The following is a 25345-nucleotide window of genomic DNA, read 5'->3' as shown; positions in this document are numbered from 1 at the left end:
CGTGATCTCTTCCGCTCACTGCAAGCTCCGCCTCCCGGGTTCCCACCATTCTCCTGCAGCCTCCTGAGTAGCTGGGACTACAGGCGCCAGCCACCACGCTCGGCTAATTTTTTTTTTGTATTTTTAGTAGAGACGGGGTTTCACCGAGTTAGCCAGGATGGTCTCGATCTCCTGACCTTGTGATCCGCCCGCCTTGGCCTCCCAAAGTGCTGGGATTACAGGCCTGAGCCACTGCGCCCTGCCATAAAGAGATTTCAACTTCTGTCTTAATAAAAATGCTAATTGAAACTACTCTGAGAAAGTAGTACCTTTTCACAGGCCTATTGACTATATGGATATCCACTTTCATGCAATGATTGTTCAAGTCTTGTCCACTTTTTCTCCTCATTTTTAAATTCAGTCACATATTATGAATACTAATCCCTTGTCAGATATATGCAATGCAAATATTGCTCCTCTGTCTGTGGCTTGCCTTTTCACTTTGTTAATGAATCTTTTGATGAGCAAAAGTTTTTAATTTTGATTAAGTTCAATTCATTGATTGTTTTATAGCTATTGCTTTCTGTGTCCTGTTAAGAAAACTGCCTACTACAATGTCAGGAAGAAATTCTTCCGTGTGTGTGCACATGTGTGTATGTGTGTGTGTTTCCTGTAAGAAAGCACATACCTCTTCAACTATCAATTTAACTTCTAGGGATTTAATCTACAGACATACCTGCATGCACGTGAAACAAAGCATGTCCACAATTACTCTCTGCAGCACTGTCTATGATGGTGAAAGTTAAGAAACAATTGAAAAACTCATTAATAGGCAAAATGTGGCTGGACAAATGATGACCATCCAAACAATGGAATACTGTGTAGCTATAAAAATGAGCAAGAAAATTCTTTCTATATTTGATGTGGAAAGATCTCCAAGATATATAATTACATGAAAAAAACCAAGATGTAGCGAGAACAATGTAGGTAGTTGGTGATCTTTGTGTAAAAAAGATCGAACTCTGAACAACACAGGTTTGAATTGTGTGGGTCCATTTATCCACAGATTTTTTTTCAATAAATTGGAAATTTGTTTTTGGTTAGCGAAAATTTGAAAAAACTCATGATAAACCAGGTAGCCTAGAAATATTGAAAAAAATTAAGAAAAAGTCCTGTGTTAGCTTGTTTAGAAAAAAAAATTAAGAAAAAGTTATGTCATAAATGCATAGAATATATGTAAATACTAGTCTATCTTATCATTTACTGGCATAAAATATATACAAATCTATTATAAAAAGCTGAAATTTATCAAAACATACACACACTTTCAGATCATACATGGTGCCATTTGTAGTTGAGAGAAATGTAAACAAATGTTAATGACACAGTATTAAGTCATAAGTGCACAAAACTGTGGCATCTACTGTACTACTGTAATAATTTTGTAGCCTCCTCTTGTTGCTATTGCAGGAAGCTCAAGTGTTGCAAGTATCTGCTTAAAATGCATGTGAGGCTAATCATCTCCATGTGTATGATTCAATCCATCTCTCCAATAAATTGCATATGGCAATGCAAAGCGATCTTTTGAGGTTCTCCTGTATTTTTCATTGTGTTTAGTGCAATAGTGTAAACCCTGAATAACAACTGCAGACCTCATTTCAAGATAAATGAATCCAGCTTAAGGACTATTGTAAAAAAGAAAAGAAAATTCATGAAGTTATTGTTGAGTTATGCCAGCAGGCGTGAAAACCCTGCACTTTTCAAAATACCTTATCTCATTTTGAAAATACAGCTTTTATGTGGGTACAGGATTACTATAAGAAAAGTATATAACCTATAGATTCTAATATGATTCCAGAAAAGGTGAAGTCATTATATGAAAACAAAGCAAAAGAAAGTTGAAGGATCTAAAGTCAGATAATTTAATGTCAGCAAAGGGTGGTTTGATCATTTTGAAAGAAAATTGGCTCAAAAAATGTCATGATAACAGGAAAAGCAGCTTCTGCCAACCAGGAGGCAGCAGATGAGTTCCTAGATGCCATTAAGAAAATCACTGAAGAGAAAGGACAGCTGCCTGAACAGGTTTTTATTAATTAATTATTTATTTAGTCATTTATTTATTGAAACAGGGTCTCACTCTGTCACCCAGGCTGGAGTACAATGGCATGATCTTAGCTCACTGAAACCTCCACTGCTTGGGTTCAAGTGATTCTCCTACTTCAGCCTCCTGAGTAGCTGGGACTACACGTGCATGCCATCACACCTGGCTAATTTTTGTATTTTTAGTAGAGATGGGGTTTTGCCATGCTGGCCAGGCTGGTCTCGAACTCCTGTCCTCAAGTGATCCACCCACCTTGGCATCCCCAAGTGCTGGGATTATAGGTGCGAGCCACCACGTCTGGTCAGTACCATGTGTAATAAGTCTTAAGAGTTCTTATGATCTCCTAATCTAGAGGCTGAATTAGAAACGTTGTGTTTAGGAGCAAGTTGAACTCATGGGGTTCTAGGTGGCCAGGGATATTGTCCAATATCAAAAGAACTTTAAAAGGCAGTTTTTCAGGGACAAAATATTCAACCAATCCAGAAAAAGGGTTCTGGTTATCCAGGCCTTCTTGTTGTACAAAGACTACCAGCTGGTGTTAATCTTTTCCCTTCAAGACTTGGGAGTGAGCAGCTTTCCAGGTAAGGGTAGTCCTGATCATAAACCTGACTTAGTAGAGTGGAGTAGAGTGGTGAAACTCTACTTAGTAGAGTAGAGTGGTGAAACCCCATCTCTACTAAAAATACAAGAATTAGCTGGACGTGGTGGTGGGCACCTGTAATCCCAGCTACTAGGGAGGCTGATGCAGGAGAATCGCTTGAACCCAGGAGATGGAGGTTGCAGTGAGCCGAGATCACTCCACTGCACTCCAGCCTGGGTGACAGAGCAAAACTCTGTCTCAAAAATAAAGGAAAACAAAAGACTCTTTACACATTACACATGGTACTGTATGGAAAAGATTGTCAACACTAAGGAAGAGAACCTCCATAGAGAGAACATCATGAAAATCTGGAAGGATTACATAGTTGAAAATGCCATCATTGTTACAGAAAAAGCTGTGAAAGCCATCAAGCCTGAGGCAATAAATTCCCACTGGAGAAAACGGGGTCCAGATGTTGTGCATGACCTCACTGGATTTACCACAGAGCCATTCAAGGAAATAATGAAAGAGACTGTGGATATGCAAAAAAGGTGTGTAGGAGTGAAGGGTTCAAAATATGAATCTCGGCTGTGTGCAGTGGCTCATAACTGTAATCCTAACCCTTTGGGAAGCCAAGGTGGGTGGATTGCTTGAGCCTAGGAGTTCAAGACCAGCCTGGACAACATGGTGAAACCCCATTTCCACAAAAAATACAAAAATTAGACAGGCGTGGTGGTGCACACCTGAAGTCCCAGCTACTTGGGAGGCTGAGGTGGGAGCATCACTTGAGCCCAGGACGTCGAGGCTACAGTGAGCCATGATCATGCCACTGCACTACAGCCAGGGCAACAGAGCAAGAGCCTGCCAAAATAATAATAATAATAATAATAATAATAAATATACAAATCTTGAAGAAGCTCAAGAGCTAATAGACATCACACCAGAGGAATGAACAGAAGACAGCTTGATGGAGACGAGTGCTTCTGAAGCAATGCCAGACAATGAGGACGAAGACATAGAAGCAGCAGCACCAGCAAACAAATTGCCATTAGACAATCTGGCAGAAGGGTCCAATTATTCAAGACTGCTCTTGACTTCTTTTATGACATGAACCCTCCCATGATTCAGGCACTGATACTGAAGCACATGGTCAAAGGAGAATTGGTACCATATAGAAACAATTTTAGAGAAATGAAAAAGCCAGACAGAAATTACGATATATTTCTGTAAAGTTACACTGAGGGTGCCTGCCTGCCTCTCTCGTCTTCCCTTCCACCTCCACCACCACTTCCACCTCTGCCACCTGAGACAGCAATGCCAACCCCTCTTCTCCCTCCTCCCCTTCAGCCTACTCAACATGAAGATGAGGATAGACTTTTTTTTTTGGAAACACAGTCTCACTCTCTCGCCCAGGCCTTGGCTCACTGCAACCTCCATCTCCCTGGTTCGAGTCATTCTCCTGCCTCAGCCTCCTGAGTAGCTGGGACTACAGGCGTGCACCACCACACCCGGCTAATTTTTGTATTTTTAGTAGAGACAGGGTTTCGCCATATTGGCCAGGCTGGTCCCGAACACTTGACCTGTCTGCCTCAGCCTCCCAAAGTGCTGGGATTACAGGCATGAGCCACCATGCCTGGCCAAGGATAGGCTTTTATAATGATTCACTTCCACTTAATGAATAGTAAATATATTTTCTCTTCCTTATGATTTTCCTTTTAAAAATTTAATTAAAAAATTTTTTTGGAGACGGGCTCTCACTATGTTGCCTGGGCTGGTCTCGAACTCTTGGCCTCAAGTGATCTTCCTGCCTGGGCCTCCCAATGTGCTGGGATTATAGGCACGAGCCATTGTCTCCAGTCAGTTTCCTTAATAACATGTTCTCTAAGGCCGGGCGCGGTGGCTCAAGCCTGTAATCCCAGCACTTTGGGAGGCCGAGACGGGTGGATCACGAGGTCAGGAGATCGAGACCATCCTGGCTAACACGGTGAAACCCCGTCTCTACTAAAAAATACAAAAAACTAGCCGGGCGAAGTGGCGGGCGCCTGTGGTCCCAGCTACTCGGGAGGCTGAGGCAGGAGAATGGCGTAAACCCGGGAGGCGGAGCTTGCAGTGAGCTGAGATCCGGCCACTGCACTCCAGCCTGGGCGACAGAGCCAGACTCAGTCTCCAAAAAAAAAAAAAAATAACATGTTCTCTAGCTGACTTTATTGTGATAATTTCGTATACAACACATATCACATGTAAGATACCTGTTAATTGACTGTTTATGTTATTGGTAAGGCTTCTGGTCAGCAGAGTTAAGTTTTGGGGGAGTTGAAAGTTATATGTGGATTTTCAACGGTGCAGGGGTCAGCGCCCCTAACCCTCACACTCTTCCAGGTTTAAGTATGTATATATAAATAATTTTGGGAAAGACACTCCAGCAACTGCTAACAGCAATTACCTCCTAGTGGAGGAACTGAGTGACTGGAAGCTGCGATTGACAGGCAGACCATCCACTGCAGGTCCTTTGCTTCCGAAGTTTAAGCTGTCCAACTGCATGAAGGTTTTGCCTAAATATAAGTACTTATTTATAAATAGGTCTAAGTTATTCTAAGTGGGTAGAGTTGTATGCATGTGGATATTGGTGGGCGAGGGTAATCCAGAGGAAGGAACAGACGGGGCAAAGGCGTGTAGGAGAGAAAGCTGGCTGCAAAGCCGCCTGTGCCTGGGGACAGTGGCAGCACTTCACAAACATTGCACAGGGCTCATCAGGCCTCCATGTTGCATTCCGATCCGCCGGAGCATTTCACAGTCCCAGGTACAAGCTCTTTTTGGACAGGCCTGTGGCACTGAGTCAGCACTGAGCTGGGGTACTTTACCTACTCTGTTTCATTTACACCTTGTTCCAATCCCAAAGAGCAGGTCTTAGGAATGATGTCTACTGGACAGAGAAGAATGAAGCTCAGAGAGGTTAAGTAACTTGCCCAAGGTCACAGAGCCATTAAGCAGCCTGGATGGACCTAGGGCTGTGTATTACTTCCTTTCCAGAAGTCTTAGATCAGAGTGGGAAAAGGTGGGGAGTGGGTGGAAAGAGTTAAGCACCCAAGACTGAGCAGCCAGACTCTTCCCTGCATTTTCTTGGCCAGCCCCTCCTGCTTCTACCCAGGTTGTTATCTGGACTAGGCCCCATCCACAACCCCCCACTGGCCCCCGCTGGCCGAAGGCAGGAAAGAGGCACAGATGGCAGGCGGGGACGAGGCCCCCAGCCAGGCTCACCCAGCTGTCGCTTTGGAGAGCACCATGCATCTCGCCCTCCTCCTCCTCCATTGAACAATTGGGAGCTGGCCAGCCTGGCCCCAGCTGTTCCCTCTCCCTGGTCCAGGGCTCCTACCGACCCAAGCTTCAGGAGGTTCTGTCTCCAGGGGAGGAGAAGCACAGAGTTTCAGAATGTCAGAGCTGGCAAGACCTCAGAGGACAACGGGCCCAACATCTCATTTTACAGATGGGGAAACTGAGGCCCAGAAAGGCAAAGGAACTCACCCAAGGTTACAAAGAAGCAGGCAGAGAAGCTAGGTTTCCTAACTGCCAGTGAAGCCTTAGGAGTTTGGGGAGCCCCACAGGAATGAAGGGTGTTCAGGTCTATTGCACTGCTCCCTCCCCACCAACTTTCAGCCACACAGTTCTGCCTGTCCTGATTTTATACAGTAATATTCCCCTCTGATTGTATTTCTAAGGTCTGTAATCTGAATGGGGTCACAGACCCTGTTAGGAGGTTTGCGAGCTTGGGTAGGAGAAAACTTACATCTATATTTTCACTAGCCTCTAACTGAAATCTCACGTTTCCTTTGTGTATAAATGTAGGCAGCAAACCCCAACAGGATTGGTTGAACTTATAATGTGTTCACCAACAGATATCACAGATATTTTCAGATCACTTCTGCTACTGTTATCTCAAAATATTTATGCTCATCATGACTTTGAAATTAGAGTCGTTACTGTGTCCTGCACTCAATCGTGGTGCGTAATGCATTGATAGAAAAGCACTTACACTACTACAGGACAGTTCTAGTATACATTTTGATAACTGTATTTCCTTTTTTTTTTTTTTTTTTTTGAGACAAGATCTCATTTTGTCACCCAGGCTAGAGTGCAGTGGCATGAGCAGGGCTCACTGCAGCCTCGACCTCCCCGGGTTCGAGTATGCTCCCACCTCAGCCTCCCAAGTATCTGGGACTACTAGCATATGCCACCGCACCTGGCTCATTTTTTTGTATTTCGTAGAGATGGTATCTTGCTATGTTGCCCAGGCTGGTCCCAAACTCCTGGGCTCAAGCAATCCTTCCACCTTGGCCTCCCAAAGTGCTGGGATTACAGGTGTGAGCCACTGTGCTTGGCCTGTGTGTTTCATATAATTGGCTTCTTTTGTAATCCTATTTTGTATACTTAAAAACTTTATTCTGTGAAGGGGTCTATGAGTTTTTCTAGACTGCCAAAAGGATCTATGCCTGACTCCCCCAAAAGTTAATCTGTTTTATTTGAATAAAATGATTCAGTGTTAAAAACTAAAGTTTGTGAACTTTTGTACTCCGTCTGTGACCTCATAACATTAAGGCAGAATTCTCACGAGATAAATGAGCAAACTGGAGAGCAGGGGCACTGGACCCTAGGTGGGGAGGGTGCATCAGAGCCAGCAAGCCAGGATCACACAGGCAGACTTGCACTGAAAGGTTTGCCCTGAGCCAGGCACCTTCCAGGCTTTATATAACACCTCACTGAATCCTCAGAACAGCCTCGGGGTTAGGACTAGCATGGCTCTCATTCTGCAGCAAAGGAAACCGAGGCACAGATCAGTTACATAACTTGCCCAAAGAACATGGCTGGCAAATGGTAGAATCAGGATTGAAAGCCAGGCCAGCTGATGCAGACCCTGCACACCTAACCACTGGGCACACTGCCTCCCCGTCCAGGCAGATGGAAGCCTCTCACGGGAAGTCTCTAAGGTGTTGCTGTTGTCTGGGTGCTTCTCTTGGTGGGGGAAGGAGGAGTGGGAAATGGGATGGTTCTGAAGCATTTGCTGCCAGGATCAATCATCTGACACGTGGGGTACTAACTAGCTGTGCAACCCTGATCAAGTGTCTTGCCCTCTCTGGGCCTCCATGTCTCCATCCATAAATTGCAGTTTTAAGCACTACCCTTCCATACCTTCCACCTCTCATGCTCACCTGACGACCCACTTGGAAACTCAGGCACAGGTTGCTTAGCAACTGAAATCAAGGTCTTGGCTGAGTGGAATGGAAAGCGGGGAGACAAGAAGTGCTATGTGATGCTGATGTCACAGAGCTGTCTCTTGACATGTGAGGCTGTGAATGCTGGGATCAACCGTTCTTCCTCCCACACCCCTCCATCAAGTCAAGAGCCTTGGGATGGGAGCTGGTGGTGGGAGGGTGGGGTGGTGGTGGGGGTGGTCAGGGACATGAGGAAGGCCATCTGGAAATGGAAACTGCCCTAAGAACTAAATCAGGCCTGAAGTTTCTCAGGCAGGGCAAACAGGCAGCCATTGTTCTGGAAGCTGCCAGGAGAAAGGCCAGTGGTAGGAGCCTTGGCCAAGGCCTCTGGGCCCCAACTGCCCCCAGGGCGAAGCTCTGTTTCAAGCCAGGCAACCTTAGTTCCACTCCCCACGCCCCTCCTGCACCCTAAATCATTTTTGTCCCTTGAAGTGCTGAGAGTCACTGACACATGAGGAGGGTGCTTCCAAAGCTACAGGCTCGGACGAGACACAACAGCAAGTCACTGCCTGGCCTCCTGTTGGGGGGCTTGGGGATGGCTGCCCTTTGTGGAAAGATCTCCTGCAGACTGAAATTCCACTATTATCAACACATTCCTTCGGGTCTCAAGAGTTTGGTCTCCTTAAATCTCACCCTAACCTCCATCAAATGCAAATTCCCTTAGTAAAGGAAAGCCATTGTTATCATCAACACCTTAGTAGATGTGAGTTTGGACTCTGAGAAGTGGCTGAGGGCAAGGATGCTGGGGAAGGGGGCCAGAGGGTGTCCAGGCATGTCATGCAACCTTGGATAAGACACTTCTCCTTTTTGGGATCAGGACTTGTCGTGGGCACAACAAGGTGGTTGGAATATATGATCCCTGGGGTCCCCTCTGACTCTGGCATTGTGTTAATGGAAGACTGGGATTGGGGCACTGGGGAGGTGGGCTGGTGAGAGGCATGGACTGTGAGGACTGTGTGGCTTCAGCCTGGCTCAGAGCACAGAGCTCATGCTCATTCAATGGGGCTGTGCTTCCGTCTGAGGCAGTTAGACCCCACAGAGCCCCCGTCTCAATTCCAGCACCGCTTTCTCCCACCAGCCTGGGTCTTTTAATAATAGAAGCAATATAGCTCAGATTTGTTGAGCACTTGCTCTATGCCAGGCACTGCGGTAAAACCTTTACATGCCTTCCCTCATTAAACCCTGGCAGGCAGTCCAAATCCAGATAAACAGGCAGGCTGGCTTGAGAGGGGCACCACCAGGCTCCATGGCAGCCCTGGACCCTCCCTAGAATCCCTCACCTCCAGGCGCCCAGCCTGGCATGGCCACCCCAGTCATGCCTCCCTGGAGGCCCCGCACCACCATCCCTGTACCCTTTTAGGCACAAATGACTTGCCTATGGGTGCCTTCCCCTCGATGTAGCTCACCGCTAGGAATACTCAGGGACTGTGCCTGACAACGGTAGCAGGAAGGCCAAAGACAAGGCTCTCACTTGCTGGCCACGGGCTCCAAAGCTCACCAAAGCTAACAGGCTATTGCTAGGATGGGGAGGACTGGAGATGGGTAACAGTCCTTGGCATCACCATGGCTCCCATTTACAAGCACGTACTATGGGCCAGGTTACGTGCTAAGCGCTTTTGACAGCACCTTATTTAATCATCGCAGCACCCTGAGCAGCATGCACTATTATTATTTCACAAACAGGGAAACTGAGAAGCAGACATTAGAGGCCTAGGGTTTCACAGCTGAGGGGTGGAGCTACAACTTCCAAAGGTATGGGAGGCTCCAGGCCCTAGAAGGAAAATGGGTAGCAGATCAAGCAGACCGGCCGATGCTTCAGAGGCCAGGGCAGTGCCTCTGGGCAGAGTTAGGGCCCATGGCTTGACTTCACAGAGTCCTAGTGAACCAGCTACTATAATTTTACTATAATTTCCAGCCTCCCTGGCTCTGCAAGGAATGAGACGGATTGAGCCAGGAAGACAACTCAGCTGTAGACCCTGGCCCAAGGCAAAGGGATGGATTCTTTGACCTCCCATGATGCCCACCAGCCAGGCTGCATCTCTGGCTCCCTGGACTCCAAATCCAGAGAATGCGCATCCCATAACTTTGTAATAAAATAAGAGAGCGACACTTCCATTTCTGCTGAAGGGCTTGCCTTCATTTTCCTCAAAAATCAGCAGCCATTCTTCCAAAAAAGGAAAAACACAAAGCAAGGCTGTCAATCTTGGGCCTCAGACAAATGAAATAAAGTTGCGACTTTTCTCTTTGAGAGCACAATTCTCCTCCCTTTTCCAAAGTCACTTACTGTACATTCAGGCTGTCACGGGCTTTGAGATGCAAATTGCACCAAGCGGAAGGCAGCCTGAAGAACAAAGAACGATTGAGGAAAGCTCTGAAAAATGGATTTGGAAAAGGCTCTCTGAATTCCCTTGGAGAGGCGGAGACCTCACTGCAGAGCAGTGATGAAGATTCAGGCTTTTTTTTTGTTTTTTGTTTTTCTGAGGGAGAGAAGGTTTGAGGAGCTCAGTGCTGATTGTGGGGGAGTGATGGGGTGTTACAGAAATCTGGAATGGGAATGAAGGCTTTGGGTGAGCAAACAAAATATTATTTTATTACAGTCCTCAGCACTGAGCTGGGCACCTTTCCTCCCAATCCTTCTTTTAATATTAGGCCTAAGACATGCTGTGAGCTATGGAGCTAATTGATCCACCAACTTCTAGATTCAACTCCAGAGTTAAGAACAGCTGGGCCATGCAATATCATTCTAAGGGCTTTCAGGGGAGGATGCAGCCCCTTTCGGTCCGGGCAGCCCCTGTAGGGTGCTGCATTCTCCCTAGGACCTGGTGGGGATGAGCTGCCAGGATCAGCAAAGAAGAGACCCCATCTCAGGGTAGATGGGCACCTGCCTCTGTGACTTGGCCATAGGACAGCCCAATGGCCCCTTGGCTGAGGATCTACTGTGAGCCAGTCCCCGTGCAAACCAGATACGTTTCCCACCCCTGGGGGCTCTCAGTCCAAGACAGGCAGCCAACTGGGCTAACTCCAGGTGGTCAAGACTTGGTGTTGTTCACTGCTTCCTCTTCGGTTGAGGAACTCTGACTGAAACCTAGCAGGCATTCAACACCCATCTGTTGGATGGATGGGCGGGTCGGTGGGCCAGTTTTGCCTCCTGACCTCTGGAGTCATGCTATCTTGTCTGGACCTCTCCTCCAGGACCCCACCCCTGCTTCTCCTTGCCAACTAGAATTGTTGCTTCATTCCTTCAGAGAGTAAGCTTCCCCAAGATCTGCTGCACTTGTATGGAGTCTGGAAACATCTATGCTCTTGGCTTCCAAAAGAGATGGACACATGGGGTGTCAGCTCATCAGAGAGGTGTACTAAAGTGTTGGTTGAATCAACGTTCAAGGAAATCCTCTAAGACATCCAAATGGCAGTAATAATAATACAAGGCACATTTATAGAAATGCTCCCCTCTAATCCACTGTAAGGTGGGCAGGCACATGACTGGGAGAGCCCTGGACTAAATTCTGACTCTGCTACTTGTGGGCTGTGACTTTTCTGAGCCTCTGTTTCTTTATCTGTAAAATGGGGAGAATAAGTATACTTTCATCATAGAATTTGAGGTGAGATTCAAACAGAGCAGGTACATTAGATCCTCAAAATTTCCTCAGGCCACACTATTGTGGTGGGGAAGGAGAATGCACCACCCCAGCCCCAGAGACCCGGTGTACAGCTGGGACTGAGAATGGCTGGGTTATGGGGAGAACCCAGACTCTTGATATCTAGGCCAGGTTTCTTCTCTTTCTGCCAGGTGCCAGTTGGGGTAGCAGGTAGCTCTGGTTCTAGCCCTGGTCTTCCTGTGGCCTGGATCTGGAGCTGGCAGGCAGTCCTGGTGAAGTGCAGCCGGAAAGGGGTGGCGCCCCTGGGGAGGCCCCGGTGGTTAATCAGGCTGCTGGGCACAGTGCCTGCTCTCTGGAATACTCATAAGGCCCCTCCAGCTGTGTCAGGCAATCAGGGTGCTGATTGCTCCCCCTTCTGCAGCTTAACATTCCACTCCAGAGAGCTGGCGGCTGAATGTTAACTAGGGGAAAAAGCAGGCACTGGCCTTCACAACGGCAGCGTGAATAAGAGACCTGGGGAAGACAGCCACTCCTTCGAGATCTGCCAGTCAGAACTTATCTGTTTACCAGCATCATGGGCGGTGGAAAGAATCGTGGATTCAGAAATAAGTGAGCTGGTTTGGGGTCCACACTGTGTGCCCGGCTCTACCCACCTGCTGAGAGGATCAATGAACACAGAGTTTGCTGGAACTCGAGAGTGCTGAACAAAGGCAAAGCATCATCGCGGTTGTTTGTAGTTGTGGACATGGCTTCCTACTCTGCAGAAGAATTTTTAATCATAAATATGGAAATCTCAAGCAAGCTGGCTTTGAAGGAAACGGAGCAAGGAGAGAAAAGCTCTGTGGAAGGTTCTGAGCCTCCTCAGGAGGTGTGGCCTCGGGGCAGGGATTTGGGCATCCTGGGCAGGTGCTATTCGCTTCTGGCCCAAATCTCTTAGAAAAAGCAAGCAAGGAATGAGAGAAGACACTCGATGATAGTAGAGGGAAAAAATTTAGAGAAGAACTAAGACAATTCTCTGCGGCCTGCTGTTTGCTCAAGACAAAAATCTGGAGCCATTCAGTGTAGGGACAAGACTGCCCCACCATCAGTTAATAGCTCATAACTAACGCTCAAAGTGATGATTTGCAGTCACCGAGAAATGGCCAAAATCTTTTCTGTGTTTGAATTGAATACAGGAAACTGTTTTCAGGGAAATTTCTATCAAACTGAGGGGGTGAAAACTGGAGCTAAAATAATCTGACCCTTCTTCCTCCTAGAAAATCGGGTAGCATGGAACAACATCTCCACCGCTGCCAGATCAAGGAAGGGTTCCGCATTGGGCCTGACTGCCTCCCTCTCCCCGCACCCCCTGCACCAACCGGGAGGCTGTCCCACGCTTGCAGGCCCAGCCCTGGCCACAGGGGGCGGTAGAGGGACGGCCGTGGCCTGGGCGGCAGGGAAAGCAGGTGTTGGCTCCAATACCTAAGGCACTCGACTTTGGAGGCGGGACCCTTCGTCCCATAGTCCCCAGACTCGGGGTCCTGCCTGAAACTACTTGAGCCTCGCAGATCAAGGAGCTGCCTTACCCTCCCACGGAGTCAAGAACCCACCCCACCCCTCGCCATGCCTTCACTATGGGTCCCGCAGTTCTGTTTCAACTTTCTGCAGCGAGCCCATATTCAGGTGTTACTCTGGGAGGAAACATTTGCAACATACATTAGGGAGGGCTGATGTTCAAGGTAGATGAAGACATTCGTCTGGCCGGGGGGCAGCAGGCAAACCGAGCGGATGGGGCCCCTCTTGTCCATACCAGTGCACACACTACACTGAGCCCCTCTCCGGCCTGCAGGGCCTCTGAAACTTCAGGGGCTCCCTCTTCACATCAGCGAATTGCCTTTATTTTTTCGAAAGTACAAAACGTTAAGTACTCGTAAGAAATTTAGATCATATAGCTAAGGGAAAAGAAAATTACAGAGCACTCATGCTCCCAATACTTGGGAGATAACATAACTTTTGACATTTCTTTTTTTTTTTTTTTTTTTTTTTTGAGACGGAGTCTCGCTCTGTCGCCCAGGCTGGAGTGCAGTGGCCGGATCTCAGCTCACTGCAAGCTCCGCCTCCCGGGTTCACGCCATTCTCCGGCCTCAGCCTCCCGAGTAGCTGGGACTACAGGCGCCCGCCACCTCGCCCGGCTAGTTTTTTGTATTTCTTAATAGAGACGGGGTTTCACCCTGTTAGCCAGGATGGTCTCGATCTCCTGACCTCGTGATCCGCCCGTCTCGGCCTCCCAAAGTGCTGGGATTACAGGCTTGAGCCACCGCGCCCGGCCACTTTTGACATTTCATGTATATTTTTTTCAGTCTCTTCCAGATAGGTAAATAGTTTTTGTTTTTGTTTTTGAGACGGAATCTCGTTCTGTCGCCAGGCTGGAGTGCAGTTCCGCGATCTCGGCTCACTACAACCTCCCGCTCCCAGGTTCAAGCGATTCTCCTGCCTCAGCCTCCCAAGTAGCTGGGATAATAGGCATGCGCCATCATGCCCAGCCAATTTTTGTATTTTTAGTAGAGACGGCGTTTCACCATGTTGGCCAGGAATGTCTCAATTTCTCTTTCTCTCTCTCTCTTTTTTTTTTTTTAGATGGAGTTTCGTTCTTGTTGCCCAGGCTGGAATGCAGTGGCCGGATCTCAGCTCACTGCAACCTCCGCCTCCGGGGTTCACGCCATTCTCCTGCCTCAGCCTCCGGAGTAGCTGGGACTACAGGTGCCCACCACGATGCCTGGCTAATTTTGTATTTTTAGTAGAGACGGAGTTTCTCCATGTTGGTCAGGCTGGTCTCGAATGCCTGACCTCAGGTGATCTGCCCGCCTCGGCCTCCCAAAGTGCTGGGATTACAGGGGATAAATATTTTTAATGTGATTAATCATATATTGCATTTCTTCACGTAACAGTGTATCATATAAATAGTTTTCTCTTGTTAAATATTACTCTGCATCTCTGGTCCTCAGTGTACGGTCTGGGGACCTCTGGAGATCCCCGAGACCATTTTATGCAGTCCACTGGGTCAAAAGTATTTTCCTAATAATAGGACATTATCTGCCATTTCATTCTCTTTCTCTCTCTCGAGTGTACAGTGGGGTTTTCCAAAGGCTGCATGTGTGCTATGCAAAGCCAGCCAGCTGTCTTCTAATAAGCCAGACTAATATTAAAGAGATTTGCAAAAGTGTAAAATGATACCATTCTTCTCATTAACTTTTCTGTCTTAAAAAAAGTTATTTTTAATAAAAATGTTTTTCAGGAGAACATGAAATAGACTTATAATTATGTAAGTTAATAAATACATATTTTAAAATTCCTTCATTTTTATTTTGAATATGCTAAATATTGATAGATATAACCCATATAAACAAAAGTTCTTTGGGCTCCTCCATAATCATTAAGAGTGGAAAGTGATCCTGAGACTGAACGCTGGAGAACGGGACTGCTCTACAGCATCATTTTAATGACTGCATAGTGTCCCTTTGTGTGGCTCTATCCCTAATTTGTTTACCGCATTTCCTGATTGATGGACCTGCAGGTTCTTTCCAACCTTTCACTATCATAAAAATGCTGCACATTCAGTACTCATGTAAAATGAAAACTTCTTGAAATGAGAGAAAACAACAGAAATCAGTTGGTAGTGTGAGTTGTCACAATGAGTGCATGATTAATCAAGTTAAACAAAATGTATTACAACATGTGAACAAATAAAGCTGAAAAAAGACGTATATCAAATACACCTTATAGGTGTATATAGAGAGCATATTTCTACATAGAGAGACAAACTCTGTAAAGACCACTTTCTTTTCTGCTGTCCATGAAGTGTTTACAAAATGTGTTCATATTCTAGACCAGTGCTACTGACAGTGTAAAACATTTCGTTACCATTACAGAAATTGAGAGGAAGCGTTTAGAAACGTTTAAGCAATTTGACAGAGAAACTTTATTTTTATTGAATATAATTTAAAAATTGAGGCTTGTAAAAATAATCGAGTACTAAAAAATGCTGCACACATATTTTTTTAAATACACTTGGGAATATTTCTGTAGGATGGATTCCTAAAGTGGAATTGCTAGGTCAGTAGACATGCACCTTTAAATATTAATAGAAATTGCCAACTTGCCTCGTTTACATCTTACCAAGAGTGTATTTGAGCAGCTGCTCTCTCACACTTTTGGCAATACTGATGATTATTAGTCTTTTAAATCCTTTCCAATTAGTAGGTTAAAATATATATTTTGCCTTCTATGAATTGCTTATTCATATCTCCCTCCCTCCCTCCCTCCCTCCTTTCTTTCTCTCTTTCTTTCTTTCTTTCTTTCTGACAGAGTCTCGCTCTGCCGCCCAGGCTGGAGTGCAGTGGGCGATCTCGGCTCACTGCAAGCTCTGCCTCCTGGGTTCACACCATTCACCAGCCTCAGCCTCCCGAGTAGCTGGGACTACAGACGCCTGCCACCACACCTGCCTAATTTTCTTTTTGTATTTTTAGCAGAGACGGGGTTTCACTGTGTTAGCCAGGATGGTCTTGATCTCCTGACCTCGTGATCTGCTTGCCTCCGCCTCCCAAAGTGCTAGGATTACAGATGTAAGCCACCACGCCTGACCTTTTCTCTCTTTTCTTCTCTTTTCTTTTCTTTTTCTTTCTCTCTCTCTCTCTCTTTCCTTCTTTCTTTCTTTTTTTTTGAGCTGGAATCTTGTTCTGTCGCCCAGGCTAGAGTGCAGTAGTGCGATCTCGCCCACTGCAACCTTCGCCTCCCGGGTTCAAGCAATTCTCCTGTCTCAGCCTCCCAAGTAGCTGGGACTACAGGCGCATGTCATCATGCCCAGATAATTTTTGTATTTTTAGTAGAGGCGGGGTTTTACCATATTGGTCAGGCTGGTCTCGAACTCCTGACCTCAGGAGATCCACCCACCTCGGCCTCCCAAAGTGCTGGGATTACAGGCATGAGCCACCACGCCCAGCCTCTTTCTTTCTTTCTTTCTGTCTTTTTAAGAGACAGGATTTTTCTCCATTGCCCAGGTTGGAGTGCAGTGGAGTGATAACAGCTCACTACAGCCTCCAGTTCCTGGGCTCAAGCAATGCTCCCACCTCAGCCTCCCAAGTAGCTGGGACTTCAGGGCAAGCCTCCATGCCCGGTTAATTTTTCTTGTTTTTTCTTTTTTCTTTTTTCAATTTGTAGAAACAGGGTCTCAGGGTCTCACTAGGTTGCCCAGATTGGTTTCAAACGCCTGGGCTTAAGCGATCCTCCTGCCTTAGCCCCCCAAAGTGTTGGGATTACAGGCGTGAGCCATGGCACCCGGCCCTAGTCCCATTTTTCTTTTTCTTTTCTTTTTTTTTTTTTTTTTTTTTGAGACAGAGTTTCAATCTTGTTGCCCAGGCTGCAGTGCAATGACACAATCTCAGTTCACAACCTCTGCCTCCTGGGTTCAAGTGATTCTCCTGCCTCAGCCTTCCAGGTAGCTGGGATTACAGGCATGCACCACCATGCCTGGCTAATTTTGTATTTTTAGTAGAGACGGGGTTTCTCCATGTTGGTCAGGCTGGCCTCAAACTCCCGACCTCAGGTGATCCACCCGCCTTGGCCTCCCAAAGTGCTGGGATTACAGGCATGAGCCACCGCGCCTGGCCACGTTCTTTTTCTTGTTGATTTTTCTGGAACTCTTTATATACTCTTCACAGGAATACTTTGTCTATTCTATATTGCAAATATTGTAGTCAAGTATGTGGCTCGAGTTTTCATTTTGTTTAGGTGTCTCATTGTAGTACAGAAACTATCTTTTAAAAATTTATTCTAATCTATTCATTTCCTTTATGATTTTGGGGATTCCTGTCTTTCTTAGCAAGTCTTTCTTCATTGCATGATTTTAAACATGCACTCCATTTTCCTCTAAAACACTTGTAGCTTTTCTTATTTTAAATGTTTAGATCTTTAATGCATCTGGAATTAATTTTTGTTATGGTGTGAGGTATTGACTGTTGACCCTTGTGAGCCTAATGTGGAGTATGGCAGGGTGCCGGCAATAGGTTTGAGCCTCAGTAAGAACCAGCCCACATGTTCCTGGGGACCTGCAGGCCTGAGTGGATGAAGCTGAGTGTGCGCCTGAGGCAACAGTGACCTGAGGCCATCTGATTCAGGAGGGAAGGGAAGCTGCACTTGAGGATCCTTCCGACTGTGTTAGAGCAGCTGTGAGCCTTTGCGAGGTTGACCAGCAGAGTGGATAACTTTCCCAAAAAAGTAACCAAACATCCTTAACATGTTGTGTGGTTCACTAGAAGCTTCACATCTATTATCTCACTTAAGGCCAACATGGCAGATGTAGACAGAGGAGGATTTCTGATCCTGCTTTTACCATTACAGGAAAATAAAGGTCAGAGAAGTGAAGTGACATGCGCACGGTCCCAAATCTGGCAAGTGCAGAACCCAGACCTCCCACCACGAAGTGCACGCTCCTCGGACCTCTCTGTGCATCAGGTTCTGTCCTCAGTGCCCCTGCAGCTGCCCCTTTGGTGGAAAGGAAGATCTGGTCTAAGCCTTTTCCAAATCTGTGCTCCCCCACTGTGGGTAGGAGAGACTGGAAAAATCCATCCTCCACCACCAGCTGACAGTGAATTTTGAGAACCAAGGCTTCCTTCCACATGCACCTCTTCCTCCCCCTGAGCGATTTGGCGGAGGGTGGGAGTGGGGATGAGTCAAGCTGGGAAGGGGGAACTCAGCCATAAACAAGTGGGACTGACAGCAAGCACTTTCCCTGAAGTGCGTGACCTCCCACAGGCCTCCAGGGACTCTGCCTGAATGGCTTTGGCTTAAAAATTTCATGATCTAGGCTTTGCAGATTTAATCTGTTATATTCACGTAAGCAGCTGCAGAAAGGGGAAATCTTTAGCTAGGAGGTGGAGGATGGGGAAGAAGGTAAATTATTTCCAGTCTCTCAGTGGAGAGCAATTTAAAAAAAAATGAGTGGGCCGGGCGCAGTGGCTCATGCCTGTAATCCCAGCACTTTGGGAGCCGAGGTGGGCAGATCACCTGAGGTCAGAAGTTCGAGACCAGCCTGACCAACATGGTGAAACCCCATCTCTACTAAAAATACAAAAATTAGCCGGGTACAGTGGCACACGCCTGCAATCCCAGCTACTTGGGAGGCTGAGGCAGGAGAACTGCTTGAACCTGGGAGGCAGAGGTTGCATGAGCCGAGATCGCGCCATTGCACTCCAGCCTGGACGACAGAGCAAGACTCCATTTAAAAAAAAAAAAAAAGTGTATAATTTTTGCAGTTGCTCAGTGTATAATACTTATGGCTGGGTCTCCATCCCTTCTGGCTCCAAACCAAGAGGACACTCAGGACACAGAGTGATAGAGCTAGACCTGGTCTTGGACATCAGAGTGTCCCACTGCTTCAGGGAATGAAACCTTGTATACACCAAGGGAGTGGCTTGTCCAAGTGCACACCTTTAGGCAAGCTCTGGAAAGAGATCTCAGGTCTCCCAGATCCAGGGCCTGTACTTGTTCTGTTGAATCTCAGGAAAATCCTGGAGAAGGCATAGCCACTAGATGCTTGATGAGGAAGTAAAAGGTGGGAACTCAGAGAGAAGTAGGATCAACAGGCCTAAGAGAGACCAAGGAGGGCTCCTCTGCCCTGGAGCTGCCCGTGGAGTGAAGGTAGGGGCCACCTACCTGCTCCAGGGGGATGACGAGGAAGGAGCCGCCCCCTGCGCTCTCAGTGACGATGGCCAGGAAGCGGGCGTTGACGGCACAGAAGTGGTTGTCATGCACATTCTTTGTGATGGGGATCCCATCGAAGCAGTGCTCCCGGTTGGCCACCTTCCCGTAGACATTCCGGAACTTGGAGCTACGGTATTGCGGACGCCAGGACATCTGTAAGTGGTCAGGAGAGACAAGGGTCAGGCTGGGCCCTGTGCCATGAAGGGCCTGGGCTGGGCTCTGGGGGGAGGGAAGCTGCGGCTCAGACGTGCAGCAGGTGAGCAGGTCCTGGGTCCCCCGTCAGGAAGAGGTGGAAAGGAAGAAGCATCCAAGAATTTGGGCACACTCACAGGCCCAGCCCGTTCTAGTGGGTTTAATCTTTGAATAAAGTCTTACAAGAACAAAGATTGGCATAGGGGCTTTTGGTACACAGGCCCACCCCACTTTCTAGAAAGGCTGTAGGGTCCTTTTACTACCCAGGAACCTATCATGTGATAGAGCAAAGCAAGAACACAGACAGACTCCCTCCTGAGTATCCGGAACTGTGCTCGGTTCAGTATGGGAGGTGCGGACAGCAGAGGCCAGTGTTCACCAAGATTGAGGACAAGGCCCACAGCAGGAGTGGGGTGGGGAGATGTCTCTCCGTGTGCAAGAAGGCAACCCCCCACCCACTGTCATCCCCTCGGATTATCTAGCATTTCTAATCCACAGGTACACCCTCAGAAATCTCTGAGTCCTGGATGTTATCATCACATCATCAGGCACAGAGAGGTTAGGTGACTTGTCCAAGGCTACACAGCTAAGTAGGGCCATGAACATAGGTCTCCTGACTGGAAATCCGAGACTCCTCCTATGCCAGATTACCCATTGAAGCAAGGTTTCTCAGCATGTGGCCCACAGATCACCTGTATCAAAGTCATCTGGGGTGGGGGAGGTCGCTGGGCTTCCTATGTCATTCGTAAGACATGCTGATTCCTGGGTCCCAATCTAGACCTACTGAATCCAATATTTTGAGGATGCAGCCCAGGAATCAGTACTTTTCCATCACAGCTAGAGAGTCTCATGTGATGACAAAGCACACGATTAAAGCGATCTGGATTGCTGAGTCACTACATGAGGCACTGCTGTCTTGGAGCACTTACAGAATCCATAGCAGACTTTGCATGAGTGACAAACTTTTGTTATATAAGCCGCTATGATTTTGGAGTTAATTTGTTGTTACAGCATATCCTAGCCTGTTCTAACTGATATACTTTGTACAGTTTTTTGTTTGTTTGTTTGTTTCTTTTTGTTTGTTTGTTTTTGAGACGGGGTCTCCCTCTGTCACCCAGGCTGGAGTGCAATGGCGTGATCTCGGCTCACTGCAACCTCTGTCTCCCAGGTTCAAGTGATTCTCCCACCTCAGCCTCCTGAGTAGCTGGGATTACAGAGACCCACCACCACGCCCGGCTAATTTTTGCATTTGTAGCAGAGACAGATTTCACCATGTTGGGTCAGGCTGGTCTTGAACTCCTGACCTCAGCTGATCCATCTGACCCGGCCTCCCAAAGTGCTGGGATTACAGGCGTGAGCCATGGTGCCGCCCAGCCTACATCTGATTTAAATCAAGCCAAGAGCTAAGTCACAAAGGCCTCTTTATTGAAGGAGGAAGTTCAGAATCCAGAAGGAGAATCCCAGGGAAGTCACTCCTCACCTTCAGGCAAATCCTCTTCCACCAGTTCTCTGGGCCCCAACCCCTGCCTCTCCACCACCTCTTCTCCACTTCCCAAGGTTGCCCTCCATCCCACTGGGCCAGTCTCCCTGCTCTCTACTCCTCCCTACTTCCCTGTCTTTGCCCACGCTGTGTCCCTGTCCCTCCTGCCTTCTCTCTCTTCTGACTCTCTGTTCTGCCCCAGACTGTCTGGATAAAGTCATGCTGGAGAGGCAAGAGCATTGGCTGGAAGGCTGGTGGGTCACTGCCCTTTCCCCTCCCCAGGCTGACTGTGTGCCCTCAGGCAAGGCCTTCCCCTCTCCTCCCCAGGCTGTGTGACCTCAGGCAAGCCTCTCCCCTCCCTCCCCAAGCTGAAGGGAGAGCAGGCAAGGCTCTCCCTTCCCCAAGCACTGGCTCCTCATCAGGACACCAACTATTCCCAAAGTGGGGTCCCAGGTGGTCCTTTACATGTTTACAGAGATGAAGTTAATTTTAGCCAGTCATGCGTTTATTTTAAATTGCTTTAGAAAAAATATAACTTGCGTGTCAAATCCATGGTTTCACAGATACTACTGCTAATGAGGCTAAGTTTCAAAAAGTGAATCAATTCAAAGAAAAATACAGTATGAAAAATATAGTATGGGTGGTTGGTGGACCTGGCAAAAGTTTAATCTGAAGTGAGGACACTAGGTATTGCTCTGCCTTTTCCACGTGGAACATTCTCGATGCCACAGTTTCCACACAAGAGAAAGGAGGTGTTGAGCTTGCTCACTCCAACCTCCTCTTCCTTGCCAGTGCAGTTCTGGCTTGGAATGTCTTCTCTGAGCCAACTCTCAGCCTTTAAGGCCCGACTCACTCTGATCTGCATAGCCCACAGTGACCTCCTCAGAATCCGCAGACAGCCGGCACCTCTCCCTGAGGCTCCTAGTCTAGAGCTTGTCCTAGCCTCTCCCATCCTGGGAGTGTGTCGCTGCTCTGTGATGGCAGGAAGTGATACCAGGGTCTTCTGAAAGGGACTGAAGACTACTGTGCACTTTTCCCAGGCAGCCTAGGTGAGTCTTGGAGGCCATGGGGAGACCTGCTGGGCAACTGACCTGGTGGCAGGCCCAGCCCATCCATGAAGGGAGTCCAGCTTAGTGGGGAGACAGATGACACAGTTCAGCATCCACCAGAACCCAAGGCTCAGGGAGCCACAGGGATGGCAAGTTCTGTCTCCAACCCCAGCACAGCCTGTGGCTGGGCACCGGGGATGGTCTGCACAAGGCCTGTTTCTAGACTGAGTGCCCAGTTCTGTGCTCTTCCCAGTGCAGACTTCACCGCAGGCTCTCCCTGGGGGACAACAAGGGGAAGGGTCACAAGAACTGGACTGAAAGCCACGCAGACATGGATTCAAATCCCAACCCTGCTGTGTGACTTGGGCAAGTCACTTAACTTCTCTATGCCCCTCCATCTACTCCCATATTAAAGAGGCTAGCGGGCATGGTGGTAGGCACCTGTAATCCCAGCTACTTGGGAGGCTGAGGCAGGAGAACTGCTTGAACCCAGGTGGCAGAGGTTGCAGTGAGCCGAGATTGCACCATTGCACTCCAGCCTGGGCAACAGAATGAGACTCCATCTCAAAAAAAAAAGAGGCTAGGCCGGGTGAGGTGAGTCACTCCTGTAATCCCAGCACCTTGGGGGGCTGAGGAGGACAGATCGCTTGAACCCAGGAGTTAGAGACACTAACCTGAGCAACATGGCTAAATCCTGTCTCTACCAAAAACATAAAAGTTAGTCAGGTATAGTAGTATGCGCCTATAGTCTCAGCTACTTGGGAGGCTGAGGTGGGAGGATGGCTTGAGCCTGGGAGGTAGAGGTTGCAGTGAGCTGAGCTGCACCACTGCACTACCCGCCTGGGCGACAGTGCTGAACCCTGTCTCAAAAAAAATAAATTAAAAAAATAAAGGTGGCTAATCATCCCCATCACCTCCAAGGGCTTGGGAGGAGCCAATGCCAAGCTGCTTGCCATGTGCCCAGCACAGGACATGCTGACCTGATAGGCTCTCCTGAGCCCACCCGGCAAAGTCCACACGTACCCCAGGTTCCCCAGGTGGAGCGCTCAGCGGCCCGCAGTTTCTGTGCCCGTTTTCCCATCTGACTTCACCTCTTCCTCGTCCACCCTCCCCCTTCTCCTTTTCCCTGCTCCTTCTGCTTCCTCCCACACTCTGCCCTTCTTTCCTCTCTCTCCCATCTCCCCATCTCCCCAGTCCTCAGGGTGTGGACACAGGAAGGAAGCATCTGTGGTGAAGGCTCTGGTGTGCACACTTGTGGTCTTCTTGAATGACTCCTTATCCATCTCCTGTTGCCCCCACAGCCCAGCTAGCACTTCTGAACTGGATGCTGCATCCCAGGGGACCACAGCGCTCAGGCCCGGGGCGAGCAGGCATGTTCTCCCACTGAGCATGTTCCCCAGGGATGGGCCTGGGCAGGCCCTAGAATGAGGCAGGCCTGCTTCCTGGGAAGAATGGAGAGTGTCTGTCTCTCAGCAAGCCTGGGCTGGCCTCTCCACCATGCCGGGTAGGCTGGGGCTGGATCTCCATGGAGATTCTCTCTGCTGGGCCTTTGGAAGGGCCAGGGGAAGGGAGGTCAGGGGCTGCTGTTGATCAATGGCTCCACATCCCTGGACCTGGAGCTCCATGCCGCGTGAACCTATGCACAGGTGTTCACACAGGACCCTGAGCTGGGAGTCTGCAGTCCTGGCTCCGCGCCCCATTCAGACTCCTACTGACCTTGGCAAAGACATTTTGCTGCTCCAAGCACCAGCTGCTCCTCCCCCTCTACCTCAGCCCTTCTCTTTCTTTCTACTTCTGTGGAATTATGGGAAAAGAACTTGCAAAAATCATGACTCCTGCCTCCTTATTACTTCCTTAAGCATTTCCTACAAAGGAGGGCAATTTCCTTAGCACATCACCATCATCGCATCCAAGAAAACTGACCATTCCTCAATACCATGTAATGCCCAGTCCATGTTTACATTTCCCCCAAATACCTTCTACAGCTATTTTAGTTTCTGAACTAAGATTCAGTGAATCCTAGGTTCCCGTGTTGCATTTGGTTGTGAACTCTCTTTTGCCTTCTTTAACCTAAAATACTCCTAGCACTATGATTTTTTTTTAATGGCATTGCCTTTTGAAAGATACCAGCTCAGTCGTCTTATAAAACGTTCCAGGCCGGGCGCGGTGGCTCAAGCCTGTAATCCCAGCACTTTGGGAGGCCGAGACGGGCGGATCACGAGGTCAGGAGATCGAGACCATCCTGGCTAACACGGTGAAACCCCGTCTCTACTAAAAAAAAAATACAAAAAACTAGCCGGGCGATGTGGCGGGCGCCTGTAGTCCCAGCTACTCGGGAGGCTGAGGCAGGAGAATGGCGTGAACCCGGGAGGCGGAGCTTGCAGTGAGCTGAGATCCGGCCACTGCACTCCAGCCTGGGCGACAGAGCGAGACTCCGTCTCCCACGAAAAAAAAAAAAAAACAAAAAACAAAACAAAAAAAAAACGTTCCAAAGATTTGTCTCATGATGCTTCAGGACATTGCTAAAGTTGTTCCTGTATCCCTTGTAAACTTTAAGAGTTAGGTCTAAGGCCTTGATTTGATTCAGGTTACAATGTCTCCATTATTAGTTACTTGGCTTAGGTAAAGCATGAGAAAGGAGAGGAGAGGGCAGAGGGAATGTGTAAGCACACACTTGGTCTGGCTGGTGGCAGTGAGGAGGCCACCTGGCCAGTGCCAAGGGTTTGTTCTGGAAGGTGATGGACAGAGGCTGGAAGGCCAGGCCAGGCACCAGTACACACTGTGGGCCAAAGCTGGGTGTCTGCAGAAGGATCTGCATTACTAAGGGGCTGACCTCATCCCTGCCGAGACCTCAAAGGGAAATCAGTGGGGGCAGCCAAGAGGTGACCTGAAAATCTGGCCCTTTGCCTTTACCCCTGAAGCCCTGCCCAGATACTGGTAGATTCCCCCTGACTGGTTCTAGTGAGAGCAGAACACACTCTCTCTGAATCTTTTAGGACAGATGAGCACAAGACACAAGATTGGGACATATTGGTTTTGAGACTGGTTTTCAAGATTGGTTTTGAACTCCGTAAAAGAAAGGACGTTCTTAATGGTTAGAGCTGCCTAACTTGGAAAAAGAAGCTACCCTGATAGGTAATGAGCTTCCTATCCCTGGGGGGAGGAGGGGTTTCAAGATTGAGGTGGATGACCTCCGACCAAGGACGATGTGGATTAATGAGTGGAACTAGATCGCCTTCCAGCCCTGAGATAATAGAGTTCGTGTACTTTATTAAACACATGATGTTGGAACAGAGAGGAGCTTTGAGGTCTACCATCCTGGTTCTACCACCCTCCCTGGCTGGGGGTCTTCCTCCTCTAT

The 25345-nt window shown here is 48.1% G+C and overlaps 1 protein-coding gene across 6 annotated transcripts in view; it reads right to left on the bottom strand.

Annotated features, from left to right (window-relative positions):
- Nucleotides 1–25345, bottom strand: part of CORO2B (coronin 2B) — a 213989-nt gene that overhangs the window by 63650 nt on the left and 124994 nt on the right. For 4 of the 6 annotated variants that reach the window (XM_025390635.1, XM_025390632.1, XM_025390634.1 and 1 more), the window contains one exon: nucleotides 19216–19416. In XM_025390635.1, coding sequence (XP_025246420.1) covers nucleotides 19216–19416 — 201 coding nt within the window. Of the gene's footprint in view, nucleotides 1–19215; nucleotides 19417–20147; nucleotides 20163–23007; nucleotides 23089–25345 lie in introns of those variants that run through there. The other 2 variants (XM_025390636.1, XM_025390637.1) reach the window with 2 other exon arrangements.

The sequence above is a fragment of the Theropithecus gelada genome, chromosome 7a (assembly GCF_003255815.1).
Source record: "Theropithecus gelada isolate Dixy chromosome 7a, Tgel_1.0, whole genome shotgun sequence".
Lineage (NCBI taxonomy): Eukaryota > Metazoa > Chordata > Mammalia > Primates > Cercopithecidae > Theropithecus > Theropithecus gelada.
This window is presented reverse-complemented; position numbering and strand designations above follow the sequence as displayed.